Source organism: Poecilia reticulata, linkage group LG3, assembly GCF_000633615.1.
Source record: "Poecilia reticulata strain Guanapo linkage group LG3, Guppy_female_1.0+MT, whole genome shotgun sequence".
Taxonomy (NCBI): Eukaryota; Metazoa; Chordata; class Actinopteri; order Cyprinodontiformes; family Poeciliidae; genus Poecilia; species Poecilia reticulata.
Genome location: NC_024333.1, coordinates 35,016,884 through 35,034,818, shown reverse-complemented (window position 1 = coordinate 35,034,818; position 17,935 = coordinate 35,016,884). Strand labels below are relative to the sequence as shown.

At 39.5% G+C, this 17,935-nt stretch overlaps 1 protein-coding gene across 3 annotated transcripts in view; it reads left to right on the top strand.

Moving 5' to 3' along the window:
- Positions 1-17,935, top strand: part of lrp4 (low density lipoprotein receptor-related protein 4) — a 111,898-nt gene that overhangs the window by 31,196 nt on the left and 62,767 nt on the right. For all 3 annotated transcript variants that reach the window (XM_008405945.2, XM_017304054.1, XM_017304055.1), the window contains exon 2: positions 16,411-16,557. In XM_008405945.2, coding sequence (XP_008404167.1) covers positions 16,411-16,557 — 147 coding nt within the window. The remainder of the gene's footprint in view (positions 1-16,410; positions 16,558-17,935) is intronic.

Here is a 17,935-nt window from a genome sequence, read left to right as displayed (position 1 = left end):
TTGTGTTGCTGCAAGACAGACAATTAGAGCCTCCACCTGCAGCTGTGCACAGTTCTTTATACACTTCAGGTAAAATTACATCCTGTTTTGACACACACACACACACGCACACGCACACACACACACACACACATATTGGAAAGAAAGAACAGGGGAAAGCTACGTCATGTGGCCTTTCAAATACACCAATTTCTTGCACAGTGTGCCTAAAAACTGCTTACATGCATACTTGGGGAAAAAGACATAAAACAGACATGTCTGTAAAATAAGAATGCAGACATGTGTCAAATTTTGCCACTTCAGTATTTTCCTTCTTGGTGAGAAAAAAGTGTGACTTTCATCCAGCTGGTTGGCAGTGCGCAGTAACAAGTTGGGGTAGATATGTGTGAAGGAATTTTAGCCTTTCACATTAAGCTTAGAGTGAAATACTTTGTGGTGCATTAAAATAGTGAAAAGCCTGGTACAGTTTCTTGCTCAACTTGCATTACAAAACATACAATAGTTTGCCTATGTTCTTATTATTAGCCATTTTAAAAAGGAAGGTTGTGTAATATGCCCTTTTTATTTTCATAACAAATGAAGAATAAGTTTTATGTGATGTTGTGTATGTGATAGTAAACAGTAGAACCAACTACTGGAGCCTTATCAAACAGTTAATTATACTCGGAAGGAGCAATAAATGTGTATTGTCACTTGATTGCATCATTTTGTGCAACTCTATTGTTTTACTACTACAAATAAATGCCACATTGGAATTTTTTTTAAAGTTGTGATTGTTATTATTCCCTCTTCCATCCCATTGGATTTGTTTTTAACARCCAGGTTCTCGGCACAAATTRTAACTCTTTTTGTAAAATGGAGAGCTTCATTTTTTTAATGCTGATGAAACTAATGACTCTGTCACACTCTGCTGTCTCACATGGGTTATTTGGTGTGTGTGTGTGTGGGGGGGTGTTGGGTTGGGTTGTGGCTACATTAGGATTGATGTCTTTATTCTCTGAAATGCCTTGGGCCAAATTAACATTCATTCAGTTACATCCGGATTTTCGCTTTATGAGAGTCTAAAATGAGAATGTTATTGCAGAGAGAATTGAAACAGATAATGGATTGGGACTGAAAATCTGACAAACATAAGCACATAAGCACAATCTTAATTGTTTTTTGGCTTACAAGTTGATCAAGGTGGGCAGCTTAACTAGAAAATTGTTTTTTAATTCAGTGATTGCCGCGTCTACAAATTAGACTTTGCTGAGTGTCATGTTTCCACCTCCTTCTGGCATTTGATGATCCATTAAGAGTTATTATCCTTCAGGATAATTGTTCCTCACCCAGAGGGAATGCGTAACTCTATCCTTTTTGCAGCTTATCTTATTTTGTATTTCTGTTATGTCTATAGATGGTTATGGAAAGCAGAGTCAGCAAGTAGAGAGATAAAAAAAAAAAAACATCTCATGTTTGATCTTACTTGTGTTTCAGTGTAGCCAAGCACACATCAGTAACTACATTAGGGGACAGAAGCTCATAAGTGCCTCATTTGCAGACATTTAACAATATCAGCTTCAAATATTGCACAGTCGCCTCCACAGATATTGACACCCATGGAAAGCTTTCCTTATGCAGTAGAWTAATATCACTGAAAAACTCTTTTATTTTGATCCACTTATTTAAACAAGCCCACGTCTCCTAGTCACTTCTATAAATGGGAAAATAAGGAAAATTTACGTTCATATTTTTGCAAACATTCATTGATCTTCATATGTCAGGAAATGTAAATGCTCTCTYAGGCTTGCCCTCATCTGTAAACATAATAAAAAATATAAAAAAMACATGTATTTGTAAATGAGACCAASGGAGGACTTCATTTTATGGAGGATTTTTAAGCCAGATGCAAATAAACTTTCCTGTAGAAAACATTAGCCAACACTGGCATCTCYGGGTCATCAAGTCTCCATAACAACCATTTCTTTAAGGCTATTATACAGATCTTTTCCAAGGGGTGCCAACTTTTGTGAAGCATGCTATATGTATCCTTTTTTATTTTTTGTAATATCCAAGAGTCATCAGACACAGGCGATAAATTTTGTGCACCATAGCAACCAAACTAGAGACTTTGGAGATGGTCTATAATTAGCCTAAGTGAAGCTGTACCTCTCCAACCTACACACACACAGGGGAAAATTGGAGAAAAAGTATGTTTAGTGGGAGTTTTGATTTGGTTCCTACTTAGAAAACTGTTAAATTACTGAGCATTTATCTATAATTTCTTACARAAGGGAGATAAATGGCTGCTGCTACCCAAGTTAGAAGTTGGTCCTATTTTTACACCTTAATTCAAACAAATCTGTATGTAAAACAGACAAGTATTGGATATAATATGMTGGGTATGGCTATGAATTTTTGGAAACTGCTGTTGTGCATGAGATGCYTCAGATGCAAGCAAGGAAAAAACATAAAATTTTCAAGACACAAGAATTTTGTGCACCATTCTGGTTCCTATATTTAAACTCTAGCTGTAGAGGTTTTACACAACACATCACATCTTGGCTCTATCTTCTCCTTGCATTTTTTCTTATCTGCTACCTCAAACAGACATTTGGTCTCTGTTGACTTCCCCTGCATAATTCCCAAGATGACTCATCCTCCTGCTCTTGGAATCCTTCTCCAAGAGGAAATGCTTTCTTCACATTTTTTGCCTTTTTTTTGTCTTTTGGTAATGYGTGTGAAGGTGAAAATACGCTCTGGAGCTTGAGCTTGATGCACAGATTTGTTCCTCACGATGGTAGGTGGGTAAGATTTATAGTTTATTCTTTAAGAGGAGTAACAACATCTTTAGTGGGGCTAAGGCTGGCAAGAGGTGTGCTGTAGCACCCCTGAGGAGAATTGGGCCCTTGACTGTTTTGTAAGCGTTTGACAGGTGAAATAGTGTGGGAACTGCAGGGAGTGTTGCTTTAAAACACTTTTTGTTGCGCTTGTCGAGGATGTGGAGGTGCTGCGTGAATGCTCAATAGCTCTGTAGGAGTCGCTGGTGAATGGCTGAGGGGAAAAATGGCTTCTTGAGATTGTTTCTTAAGTTCCTCCGACATGGAATCTGTCCACATCTCTTTTCCCTCCAGTGATGACTCCCACAGAGGATAGCAGAACCATTTAAAAAAAAATATATATATATATATATATTTTTTTTTTTGAGTCATATTTTGCCTGTTTCTCAGTTAAAGCCAATCGGTCGCCATTTGAACCTGCCATATGAACAGATTTCTCTGAACAATCTGCCTGGGGCATAAATGTCTGGTGAACTTTATAGAAATGACATAAAGCTGTCTCACTGTCAAAAATAAGAATATGTATTTTTACTCTTTTGTACCAATGTTGCAGATACACTACATCAAAGTAATTTGCATTTTCGACCCTGACTAAAATGCTACCATTCAAATCAATAACAGTTCATCTAGTGTCTGTTTGGCCCCTTTTAGGCAAGGTTGGGCTGATGTATGGTGATCTTTTGATCATTTGCACGGTAAAATGAGGCCCTGAGGATCTTGAAAACTTTTATTCCCTTCTTGTTTTCTATTTTGAACCAAAATGTTAATCTTTCTGTCTCAAGGAAACTTGAGGAAYGTTGAAGCCAACAAACACTGATGGAAAGTCTTGTAGAGATTTATGAAAAGGGGGGAAAAGGGGATTAAAAAGAAACTGTTGAATATGATGGGAAGCATTGGATGGGTGAGCGAATGTAGGTTTTACAGGAATAGCTTGTGGTTGGTTTTCGGGATAAGGAAAGTAAGGCAGAKTGAAGCAGGGGAAGGRATTGTTCAGAGCCACTGCCTGGCGAGGGCCATTGTTCATCCTCTCCTTTAGAGTTGAAGGAGACGGGAGAGTTTCACACGCCACTCGCAGACGTCCCGCTGGGCAGCCCCGGAAGGGGGCTATTGCAGCCGGTAAAGAAGGCCTGGCCGTAGGGATAAATTACTCTGAATGGAAGGGTCTGTGTTTGCAGTTTTCTCCTCTCTTTCTAAAAGGAGCCAGAGAGAGAAGGAATTCAACCCCAACCACARGTTGTCCGCTTCGTTTCTGGAAAGCTATGTCTTCCAAGTCACCAATTTAACATCTCTCCACCCCCAACGCCCTGAAAACCTCTCCCCTCCCACTATCACAGGAATGCTCCAGGATTTTGTTATGTAGGGGACCAGGGTGGCTGTCTCAGATTTTTATAATTTTACAATGCAAATGTTATCCTGTTTTTTTTTTTTTTTTTTTGCTAATGTGTTCTTAGAAGACGTCCATGGCAATAGTTCTTCCGGTTTTTTTAATTTGACATAAAATAAAATGCAATTGTTCGTCTTGAATTAGGATAGCATTTTTTACACATTTTTCCAGAGAACCACTGATCAGATTTTAATGACTAGTTTGTGGWTTTGTTTGTGGTCTGACATACTGATTCAGATTTTTCCCTATTCTAATATTGAAAGAAAGAAACGCTAACCATAAAAGAACAACATTTTGTTGGTTAACTGCTAGATGTAGAAATTTTGAGTCAAACAGAAAATAAAGTAGTTACAAGATTGTGTATGTGTCAAAGCTGTTCCCCGAACAATCACAAAACTTTGATTAAAAAATTTTGAGAATTTGATCTTTTCCATGTGGGATGGTCTGGTATGTGTGACTGATTTTCAGATGTGCACCGATCTGGCTTTTTCTCGGGGAGTTCTGCTTTCTAGTGGTAGAATAAAAACAACTTTTTCTTTTCTTTTTCTTTCTTATTTCTGTCTCCCATGACGTTGTGGTGTTTATTTTTCTAAAAGAAATCACATTTTTACTAATTTCGGTCAGGATTTTAAGATCACAGGTTGTCCATGTCTGAGCTACAGCGGAGATTTAGGGTCGTACTGAGGGGGGAAAAGAAAACAAAAAATGAGGTTGCAAGAATAAGCAGTTCAGATATTCATTAGTAGTAGTAGTATTTTTCTTAGTTTTTTTCTTTTTATTCCACCCCGAGGAGTGCATGTTTTTTTCCGAATTTGCTACGATTACGATGGTTGTAAAAATCTTACTGCCTTTAAATTTTGTTGGATGGCCACATCTTGTTCTTTACTTGTAAGACTTCTACTTCTAAAAGCTTTTCAACACCAATTAGAAATTGGCAGACTTGAGTATGTTTTTACATGTTTCTGCTAGTGCCCACTTTACACAGTTGGGTCATTTTAACCGTTGGCTGCAAGACTGATGTAAAGCAAAACAAAACCAAAAAAAATAACGGGTCAATGTTGTGGAACTGGCATTCTCTGTCTTAGACATCTGAAAGTTATAAGCTCAGTTTTTACCCTAAATTCCACATGTTAACAGCATTGGGAGTCCTGTGCTGAACCAGGGAAGGCTAAAACTGTGGAGCATGCTGTGTCAGTTAATAACTGGATATTACAGAGCTGGACCCCAGTGCCTGCTCTCCTCAACCAGTCAAAACCCATAAAGTGAGTTACTGCTTGCCCGCATGGAATAATCTCCTCTTATTACACTTATCCCTTCACTGTGGGTTCACCTTCACAGACATGGACTAAATTACACGACTGATACTCCTCTGGCATATGAGACCTGCTCTGGACCACTGTTCCTGTTTTTCTTGAGAATTATGGTATTAGGGAATTATATTATTAGGCTTTGGTTGAGGATTTTTGGAAAATGGTTAGACGCACTAGCCATTTTATTAGGTACACCTTGCTAGTCGAGCTGTACTGTATATCAAATCACAATTGACACAGCAAATTAAATGTGTAGTGTTTCGATCACAGAGCACAGTGCTGCTTTTGAATAAAGTATGTGGGAAAGCTACTTGGAGGCAGGGTTAAGACAACCTTTTGCCTTTTCCTTGTGTTCTCTAAAGTGACAAAAAGCGTAGAAGTCAGCCTGACTCATCAGGCGAGGAAGTAAAACGCCCGCATCAACTAACTTGCATAGGGGCAAGCCCGTTTTGCTGGTCAGAGGAGGGGTGTAGGTACGACAAACATCCAGCAGCAAGATTTAAAAGCTGTGAACAGGACTCAAATTATGTCTTATGAGAAGAGTGAGAAGGTGAGATACTATTATAGTTTTGAAATCGGTGATACGGGGAAACTTCTGCCAGGTTTTCTGACATTGATACTACATGGCACCTCCTGCCGTCCTGCACCGCTTGCTTTAATTTGAAAACTCAGCTGTGGGGGATATCTCTGTCTCCACGTGGGATTTATGAATGGCCAGAAGGAYGCCAAAAGGGTCTAGGGATTTTAAATAACCAATAGAAATACAACACCTTCCACTCTTGTTGTTGCTACTATTGGAGCTCCTTCCAGTGACGTTATCACATTGATTATATTCTTTATCTACCTACATTTACAAAACAATCAGAGGTTAGGGACATTTTCAGTTATTCGATAGAATAGTGATAATATTGTAATCCCTTGATTTTCAGTTGTATTCAAAAGTACGATAGGCTGGTCATGACAACAAATTGTGTTTGATGATGAATTGTCCCAGAAGTTATTGCGATTAACAATAATGTTGTTTTGAGATCATTTTTCAGGTGATATGATGGTATAATAATAATGCCAGATCATGTTCACAGGGATCAATAAACTACATTTTAATGAACATTTAACACTGGAAATGGGAGTCATTTGAAATATCCAAAATAAATAAACGGAACAACAGAAACGACAAATAAAATCAACTGTGACACCACTGCATGCAAAATTGTCCTTCAAAAAAAGTTTTGGAAGAGAAAGAAAAGAGAAAAAAAAGAGTAAAATGATAAATCATGGAAATGGAAATTGAGCTTGTTTTAATTTATTTTGTGATTAATTGATTTATTGTTTATTGCAACAGGTCTAGTCCTGCCTCTGTCAAGAATCCTTCACCACATTTATTGTATTATCAACTGTTAAATGAATACAAAGTAAAAAAAAAAAAGAATTTTAGTTATTTATAATCTTAAGAAATGATCTCTATCAGCCCAAAAATGACACGAGCAACTTGAAAGCTGCGTCTGATCTGGATGTGAGCTGTTCTGTGAATGAAAACACTAAGCTGAGGAAGCTCTGGCCCCGAACAGAGGCCTCGGCTGGTGGAATTTGGGGTTTAAATCCAGGATGGTGGAAAGTTGTATGCGCATGTCTCTGCTTGTGTGTGTGTGTGTTGGGGAGTCGATTGGCCAAAGAGTCAATCTGTGGATTAGAGAGAGCTCGGACACCAAGTGCTCACTCAGCACATTGTGCAGCAAGTCTAATGTTCACAGCCAGAGGCAGAGCTCAGAGCTCTGCTGTGTTTACATTGTGGGGTTTGACGCATGCATGCATGCACCCTCTTGCACACAGACACCCACCCACACACATAAACAATCCCATACGCACCAAAACCAATACATGGATTTATGCTCCAAATGTCTCAGGTTCCTCGCAGATCTGCAGTGACACTTCATCAGTAAAGATGTGTAAATCTGGAGGATATGTAAAGAGTTCTGTTAAAATTTCAATGCTTAGCTGTTTGTTAGTGTTCTAATACTCTGCTGTTTTTTATTCCCCCCCAGAAGCAGCCTCTTCATCTCAGTGGTTCATATAAAGGGTCTCTTTGCCCACCCAACACAACTCTGATTCCTTTCTGAACATTTTCTTTCTCACTCASTCTCCATAGAACCACCACTACCACTCTCCCAAACTGGCTTATGACTCTTCATCTTTCTTGCCTGTGTTGAACCGTCATTATCTGCATCACAACTGACCAGCCAGCCTTTCCTTTGATCGACTCCCAGCCTTACTCTGGGAGCACAAATGGAAGCAGTTATGATGCATCTACTTTGTGCATTTTTACCCTTTAGATTATAAATGCATAGTATTTATTGTGTCATTCAAGTTGGGCATATTACATAGAGGCACACATGGAAGTCCCAGAGCCACAAAAGTACAGTGGGCAGCTGCCAGAGTCATCACAAAAGGCTGACGGCAGAGGAAAATAAAACGTTTTAGTGGTGCATGTTTGCACCTCTCCCGCCTTCATCCCCCCCCCTTGTATAAACATTTCGGAAAGCTGCAAGTTTGAGAGTTGTAATTTTTTTTCTCCCTCTTGTGTATTTCTGTTCTGGTTGCCGATCCACATGTTTGTCCAGCAACCATTCAGTCAACTCAGGCCAACTTACTGCTATCTTTGAAGTGACTTCAGAGAGATGGCGGCTCTGGCTGTGGACAACAAAGTGTGTGTGTGCGTGCGTGTGTGTGTGTATGAATGTTAACTTGTATACAACTCCTGTTTATTGGTCTTTAATTTATAACCCTCAGCAGCAAGATAATGATACATCGCCATGTGCGTAATTATGTTCTTTTGGTTTATTTCAAGTGAATAAAAAAGCATCTGCTCTCAGGCCTCTGACTTGGACTTGGGTTAATAGTCACTGATCTGTTTAAAGGTGTTTGTCATTACTTGAGTTAATCAAGCAACGTGAATCGGTTTTCATTGTGGTTAAAGAAGTGTTGCTATGCTCTGGCCTTAAAAGGCAAGCCAGCAACACACACACACACACGCGCACACGGTCATGTTCTCTTGCTGAGTTATGTTGTTAGGAAGTGATTGAGTCCTGCAGTGTGATAAGGCTGAAGTTTTAATGAAAGTCTGAGATGAGCAGGCGTGAAAAGAACCCTGCTGCTGGATCGACTCCTTCAAATATCGGACGCTGGTGTGTTTGCGTGCGTGTGTGTGTGTGTGTGTACACAACGGAGCACACCAGGAGGGAGGAGGTTGTCATGGCAAGGCAGCAATGGAATTTATTTTTACAGTCCTTTGAAGATTTGGTATCAGCTCTAAACTCGTTTGACTGGTTCTTTGTTTATGTGCTCTTTAAAGTTTTAAGTTGTTTTTTTTCTATTCAAAGTCGTGTCTTCTATTTATTAATTTTTTTCCTTCGGTGAACCTCAACATGTGTCACTGTGGTTTCGGCTCATCACATCAGGGTGGCTTAACCTTCACTGGCTAAATTAATAGGTGGAGATGAGCCGGTGCAGAGGAGGGGGGCTGGCAGGAAGGATGAGCTGTTTAGCTCCTAAGTGCGTTAGGCTGATACTTTGTTGTTAGGTCAGCCTAACCTCCAGACATCGCAACCACAAGGAATTTAGTTACTGGAAAATGTGGGTGTCGGAATCAGCTTGCAGGTGTTATAATGAGCAATACCCTGGGTCTACATAATATCTGAAGAACTCAAAGCAGTTTTCTACTCTGCCACATTTATTTAAAACCTAATGGTTACAAATACTTTAAGAACTTCTGCTTTGTTCTTATAAAACATGTCCATGTGCTTTTACTCATTTGTATAGATGAGTGAATGCTTAAGAGCTGTTTTATACTTCTGATTTTGGCCTGGGCCAAAATTAGATGATCACACTGTTGATTTTGAGTTTCATGGCAAGTTTAAGCCAAAAATGTGTAACTTGATTTCATTTTTAATTTAAAACGGAGAAGAAAAACGAGTATCTTCAGGTTTCATAGCATGACCATCCATGTTTGTGTGAACGTACAACTAATTTTTCTAAACTGTGAAATTTGACTTTGTAGCATTATCTCAGCCAACTAACCAGCAGTAAGCAGCAGCAGGTGGGGGAGGGGCATCACTGTGATGCTACAAGGCAGCAGGAGAATGATATGACGGAATCCTATCACTGATCTTGAAGCATACACTTCTTAATATCTTAGTCGATACAGATATSTAGGTTGTGCATACTTTGAACAACTGTTTCCAAAAAAACAAAACAAATTTGGTTTCTGGAAAGCCCCTCAAATAGCAAAGCAGATCTGAACAGATGAATAAACGTCACGTTTATTTGCCTTTGGTGGAAGAAGTAGAGCTCAAAACAATCAATTCCTCATCTACATGTTCATTTATTCCACATTACCACTGTCTCAGAACATCTTTTTTTCAAAAATAATTTTAGACAACCAGTTGTACAGTTCTAAATTAGATGTTTCTCCCAAAGTAAACATTCTACTTAACACTGTGCAAACTTCAACACCTGTAAGAGGCATATGGTTTGTATCGGGTCATCCCCAGTGCTGTTTCATCTCTTCTGCTTTGCTGTGATTTCCATTGCTTGATTCTTATGAAACCTCCAAATGAAATGCTTTGTTTCTTTGAGGTGCCTGTGCTGTTTTGCAAAATCTATTCCTAAAAAACGACAATGGAAATCTTGTGTGAATTCTGTCATTGGTCTCTGGCTGAGAAATCTGAAACACAGAATTTCACAGGCTCATTATGGTTTGTGAGTGACGGTTACTGCAGGTGAGCAGCCTTCCTGTCGACGTGCTCGGCCATCCGCCGCACTTTGCCAGCACACTCACGCTGCGATAAGTGACGAATGTTGAACACTGTTGGCCGACAGAGACGCGGGACGCCAGTTGTGTCCATTCTCGGTGTGCAGCGCTGCGCAACGCTGTGCTGTGAGGCTGAATGCAGCAGGTTGGGGACAGTGAGGGCCAAGCAGTTGCTGACACGCTGAGATGCAGCTGTCTCTCTCTGAAGCTACGCCTTTACAGCTCAATGCCAGCAGAGGATGGAGGACAGACAAAAGGGTTGACTCATTCCTTCCGTGCTCCTGTCATTGCCTTCTCATTGTCCCTGATGCTGAAATTTCCCTCTTATCACCTTTTTACAGCAGTCTTCTGACACGCTGTCGGGGAGACGCAGCGCCGACCCTCCAGGTAGTCTCACGGGAGGTCCATGCCTAATTAACTGGCAGCCTTTTGACATCATTTAAAGCGTGTGGCCACCCGCTCTCTGGGCTGGGTTACCATTGTGTTTTTTGGCCTCCTTGCTCCCTCTTCAACTCTTAACACTTATTATTTAACCATTTAGCCAGAGCAAATAAAGAAATGCTGGAACAGACCTTGAATAGCATTTGGTTAGCTCTCCTACGTCGTGGCAGCTCCAGGCTGGTCTCAGTCAAAGAACTCTGGCTCTTCCTGTCGGTGGGTCAGGTTTAAATGTGATGTCAGTTTGGGTTTGTGGGTTCATCTTTTGCATTAACCTTTGGGAGACCACCTGTCTTGTTTCACACCAGGCCTGGTCGGACAGTTTAGGGTGTTGAGAAGGAGAAGTGAGTGATCATTGGTGGTCTGTGCTTTCTTTTTCACCTCTGGATGCTGTCTTGAACTTAAAGCGTGACTGCACACAGCAGATAAAGACACACCAAGTCTCAAACATGCAAACTCACTCTTATGTGTTTTTGATTCAGTGAGCATTAGCAAATTACTGAAAGTGAGCATTGGGCCTTACTGTCCAGCTGTTGGGCTCTGCAGAGGAGGGATTTGGAGAAATTAGTGTAATATATCACTGGGGTTGCTGTCAGCCCACCTCCTTGGTGCTTATTTCTTTTTGAAACCAAATGTTTTCTGTCAGCGTTTTTCTAAACTCGCTTGGCATTCAGGTGGCATAACGTTACTCACTAGTAAAAAAAAAAAAAAAAACAACTTCTTTGGTGATTTAAAATCAAACACAATCTATTTAATTCCTGAAATCAAATGACTTTTAGTATGGAACAAAATAGCCAGTCAAAACAGAAAGCATTTTTTCAAAGATATTTTATTTTATTAATTTTTTTTGCTAAAGGTAAACTAGCCATTCAAACCAACTTGGCACATATTTGCCACACTTGCTGCATAAATCATCAACTGCCATGATTTATGTAACTTTTGGTTACATTTTTAGCCACGGAAATACTTGATTACAGTCAGATGTGTAGAATCAAGAACTTCCTTAAATAGAACCCGTCTGACACGATAACGTGGGATAAAACTTTAATGAAGAACAACAAGGCAAACCCCAGTTAAAGAAAATCAGAAAAGAATGAGAAACAAATTCATTCATTATAATTAGGAAATCATGAATTTCTGCCATAACATCCTGAAGAACAGTATCTGGTTGTTACTTTATGAGGATGATTAATGTCCATAAAACACCAGCAAGTCCACCTCTTAGTTGCTCAAGCAACCCTCAAAAACAATGTGCAGGTTTGGAGAGGACCAGGATGAGTCTGAACATAACCTGGTTGAGATGCTGTGACTTGCCCTTAATCAAACAATTTATGCTTTAACCCTCCAGAATGGCTGACTTGAGGAATTCTGCAAAGTCGAACAGCATTCCTTCACAAAAAGGCAAAATATTTGTTGGTAATTGCCACGAATGCTTGATGGCAGTTAGTGCTGCCAAGCTTTGCACAGCCACTTACAGAATTAGATTTAGGGAGCAAGTTTTTATTGTGCCAGGTTGGTTTATTTAGTCTGCTACCCTTTATAATGACGTAACTTGAAAGATGCATTTGTATCGACTCAGACTGTCTGATATTGAAACTTGTTCAATGATCTGGACCATGTAAGCAGAACAAAAAGGTAAAGATAAAATAAATTCATAAGAGGAATTGTTTCTCTTAGCACCGTTTTGAAACTGGACAAGGAAAAAACACAACTTCAAAAAGATACGGTGTTGATGCCGTACCTTGGGCCTTTGTCTCTGATCCTTACTTTCAGTTCTCCCAGCTCACCTTCTTTTGTTAAAAGAAAATCCAAACATCGCATCAGTGAACAAACAGCTGAGGCAATTCTTCTGTTCATGTTTCACGTGAACGGTGTTTTGATATTTCGATAGTTTGTTGCTAGACCTGCATTTACAGCACAAAGTGACCTCCTGTGTCTACGAAAAAAGCCTCGCTTGTGATCTGTTATCTTTGTGATGCATCAGAGGCTTGTCACGCTGGCGCTCTCCAAAGGCGCTGGGCTGCCGGGTCTGGCTGCTGCAGAGTCTGTGTGTCTGCAGCCTTGCGTAACAATCTATTGCGTGCTGATAATCTTCCCTTTGCTTTCTCAGTAGTTGTTTTTTTTTTTTTTTTTTTTTTTAGTTATCGTTAATAAAGATAAAGGTATGTCTGTCTGGTTTAGGAAACTATAAATGTATGCCCAAACTGTCTGTTTTTGCTTCCTGTGTTAATTTTCTTCTCCCATTATCGGTCGTGGCAGATAATATTCTGGTCCTTTTAGAATTTTTTGATTTCTAATTGTATTACTTGTAATTATTTCTAATAAAGTCTCAAGACCGAACCATGATGTCACAGTTTCTGACAATTTGCCACTTTTCTTTTCTTTTGCAACTTCAATTTTTTTCTATTTTCCACAAAACGGCGAGAATGTGAGCAGAACGTTCTGGTTCAGCTGCAGCTGTCTGATTGACCTTTTCGGCAGACACTGTTGCAGTAATCAGTTTGACTAAAGATAAACGCATGGATGAGTTCCTCAAGACCTTCTTTGGGACGTTAGTCCTTTAAACCTGGAAATGTTGGTCAGGTGATAGAAGGCCGACTTTGAAATTGTATTTATGTGTTTCTGAAGCACTGTGGGTCTTCCACAACCTGCTTTTATGTGGATGTCATTGAACATTTGATGATTTGATTTAGAAGTTCTATCGGCTGTCCTTTAAATTCTGACATTGTGATAAAAAAATTGGATTGAATCACCTCTGATTTTCTCTGATGCTGTTGTGCTTGTGACTCGTCTGTTAGTTTTGTTGGTTGTTTTATTTTTTTTTACTTTTAAGAATCATTAACTCTACCTCCCACTATAGCTGTGGGGAAAACCAGTGCTTCATCCTTCAATTTTCTCTGTTGAAAGTGTTTAGAGTTTTCCCTCTGGCAGGTGGCATCCTGTAATATCGCCACAATGATTCCATACCGCTTTAGAATAATTAATGTACGTTTTTTGCACGGTGTGGTTGGTGGCTTCCTGCTGGGCTCCGTAGGTTTCTTTGGTTCTGGTCAGACCTAGTGACCTCTGCTTTTTAAAGCATGTCTGACAAATGCAAGTCATGTGATGTGGCTTCATGTTGACAAGACTTCTGCTCCATCTCACAGACTCTAATTTAGCGCTATGAAACCCACACGCACTTAGCTCAACGTTACAAATTGAGCAGAGCTTACTACTCTACGGTCTAAGCTAAACAGGCTGTGCTGACAAATGCCAAAAACTTGTTGGAGACGTTAGTGCTGTCTCTTAGTCCTCTGTTGTCTCTCACGAGGTAAACGCCACGGCCCGAGGGTCGGAGACTTGAGGAATTACAGACTGTGCTAGAAAATTAGAAAGACAAGTTTAAAGACAGGAAGACTCCGATGACGCCATCCCCGTTTCACTCCCATTAGTGGGGAACTCTGGAAACAAGGGGACGGGAAGAGGGGGGGAGTGGAGAAAAGAAGGGAGGCAACTTAGGGGGTGGGGGGCAAATGTGAAGAAAGGATGGTGGAAAGAGGAGAAAGAGACGGAGAGAGGGAAATGAATAGAAAGAGGCCATTAATTTAGTGCTGTGGGAGGGATCTGAAGCTTACTGAGCTCTCCCTGCCAGGCCCTCCTGGGTTGACTGATGCCTTTGTGAAGAGGCCAGGAACCACACACGCACACACACACACACACAGACACACACACACACACACAGACACACACACACACACACACACACACAGACACACACACACACACACACACACACACACACATGCTCCAAGAACTTTGGGTTGTGGCCGGCCAGTTTCAGCTAAACTGACACTCAAACACACACAGATGGCCATTAATGGACTTCAAAGTGAGAGCAAAACGGGGAAACTTTTATTTGTTCCATCTCATGGTCTAGCATTGCTGTGATGTGTGTGATCATGTGGTGTTTTTTTTTTTGTTGTTGTTGTTTTTGTTGCTGTGGCTAAGTGTTGGAGAACCATCGGTGTGCATTTGGCTTTTTTATCATTTCGGGGGAAGCTGTTCAATTTCTGCACATACAAAACTGGTATACCATAGGATGTTTATTGCTTATTACACAATTGCTGTTTTTTTTATAGATTTGCTGCACATGGAAATGGCGCATACGCTGAATTTGACAGATTTTTCAGGATTTTTCACTCTTTACTTTTGACAAATACAGTTCTATTGACAAACTATACATAAAATCTCAAGCATTAAAAATGAAAATACATCTAAAACTAGATTACCTAAAAGCAGAATCCTCCTGATGTTGCACACTAGAAAGAACTTTTAGGTTTTACGCTTTGTTTTACTCATTGATCATTTATATTCATTGATCATTTATTGGCCATGTCAGTGACTTGCAGTCTGATTTAGTTTATAAATTTGCAACACTCAAAGCTCATTAATAATTGTCACTTATGTCACTGTAAGCCATCCGTTTTGTCCTACATTTCTGTTTTTGTTTTGCAATGATTAAGCTTAAGATGGGGAAAAAAGTCTGTAAATCACCAAGTGCTGCTTTTCATCTTGTCTCAGAAGGCACATCATCTGGAAAAGCATCTGCAGCATCCACATGTATTGTCACACTGTTTATGTCACAGTGCTGACAGTTAATTCATGTGGTGTCTGTCAGTTATTTTTTTCTGCAGTGTTGCGTAGCAGATCAGTGGAAGGTGCCTTCTGCTTCAGTGTTGTTGTTGGGCAATGCTTCTAAAAGTTTGTATCGGCAACTTGAGAACATCCTTATCTTCAAAATAAGAGTTTCATCAGACTGTCAAGTGTGAAGCATCACTTTCTAAACTTAAGAAAGTGAAAAACAGGAGCATAAAAACAGGAGCGTCCACCTGTTTTTATGATGATGTCACATCCTGACTGTGATTGGATAGTTGGGATTCAATCACAGTTGGACAGTCCGTTGTGGGACAGACTGACAAATATTGTTTTTTTAATATTGCAAGATCTCTCATTACATCTCTAATTCAAATAAAACCAAACTCTTTTCTTTTACACTTACGTTGAAGACTTAAGTGTTAACATTTAATGCTTACGTTTATTACTTATGGTGCGGCTCCCTGAAAAACAACACACTCTAAAGACACTTCTTTACCAACATAAATCTAATTTTATGCTAGATCAGAAAAGAAAAAAAATTCTATATTTGATCATTTCTTTATGACGAATAAATTAATTAAGGCAAGAAATTGTTGCTCATCTGTCCATTTACCAGATAAGGTCTTGCACCTTTGGAGAAATATAAATGTTTTTTGCTAGAAAGCATCAATTCATAAAAACATCTGTGATTTTCTTCAGAAATTTCTAACTGCAGATGTCATAAATCAGGATGTTATGAACCTCTGCAGAGTTATTAAATTGTTTACTGCTTCAGATAAAAACATGTCGTATGGGGAGAGGAGGGTAAAAATCAATTTTTACAATATTATTGAGATTTACTGCCATCTTGTAACTTTAAACATCTTTGACGTCTGATGCTTTCTGCAACTCCTTTGTTTCACTCATTATGGTTTGTAGAACAGAGTCAAACTGTTTAGAAATTATGACTAAAGCAAACGATTCGTATCTCCTGTTCATGTCGCATGAACTGTAACCTTTATTTCTGGTCTTTTGCAGGTATTCAGGGCAGTGCTGACTGTTCGTGCGGGAGGAACCACTTCACGTGTGCGGTCAGCGCGTTCGGGGAGTGTACCTGCATTCCGGCCCAGTGGCAGTGTGACGGAGACAATGATTGCGGAGACCACAGCGACGAGGACGGATGCAGTGAGTTTTTGCTTGTGGTCCAACTTTCTCTTCTAAATGGGTTCAACTTAAGTCTTAAGTCTTGGCGTACGCCTAATTTCCTCTTTCCTCTCTTTCTCATGTCTGCTTTTTCGCTCTGTGCGCTTTATTTCGGGGAGTGTCATTTATGTCCTGTATGAACATCTGCTGCCATGAGACCATGTCCAACTGGCTAAATGTTACATTACTGTGTAAAATACATGTTCATAACACTTGGAATGTCTTGGCCAACAATTATTGCTCTCCAAACAGTCCTTTATGATGTGAATATTGCACACAATAATCTTACAATGATGATGTATTTGCAATATTCTGGGCTCTCTCTCTCTCTCTCTCTCTTGCAGCCCTTGCTGCAGCACCCTAAGCATAAAATATCAAAAGTAGGATGAGATGATTATATATTGGACTGAAATGCAACAAAAATCTGATTAATTGGTGTTGGCTAGTTTTATTGTGTTAAAATGAATTCTGTATTTATTTTGATCATCGTTAGAACAGAACGTACAGGACGTTTTGACAAAGTATTGGACAGATACTTCATAGATGGATCAGTTTGTCCTGTTTGTTTTTTGGCAGATCAGTTGATTAGTGGCACATTCCCAGTGTAATTTTGTCAGAAACAAACAGATGAAACTAATATTTCCAGATAATTTTACTGGTAGGAATGTTGTACATCACAAATCTGGAACTAGTTGTCACAGTTGTGGGTTCTAGGTGCTAAATTGAAGCTTCCTTTCTTGTATTGCTTCTGCTTACACTAAACCCAGATCATGATTTTAGTCCAGCTGTTAAAAACGCAAAAACTCTAGCTCAAAATTTTTTTTTTTTTGTAACAAATGCTTTGAATATCTGCATATTAAAGTGCATGTGGAAGATTTTGTCGAAATAAATCTGATGATCAAAGCTTTTTATATTATTGTTTGGTACCAGGCAAATTTTGATCACTATGCAAATAAACAATAAAATGGAAATTATAGGAACCCCAGTTCTGTTTTTAATGCTAAATTTACTTGAGATATTTGGTATAATTTTAAATTAAATGTGAAATATTTACGACGCGACCTGCGTTTTTCTTTGGAACATTATGTACTGGGCCTTTGAGCAAGGCATTAAACTACCTCAAGACTGCCTAGACTTGGCTGTTCTTGGCAACGTTTTAAATTTGCTGTGCATATGAAAATGTGCTCAGTCGTTTTTTTACATAGTATATTAAAAAAACATTAACAAAAATATGGAAATTGACCTGATATTGATCCAATCTTTCCCCAGTAAAACACTGACTGGTTTGGAAGGTACGATTTCTAAGGGAGATTGTGGATGCACAAAACGCACACAAAACAAATGCTTGAGTGACTTCTGG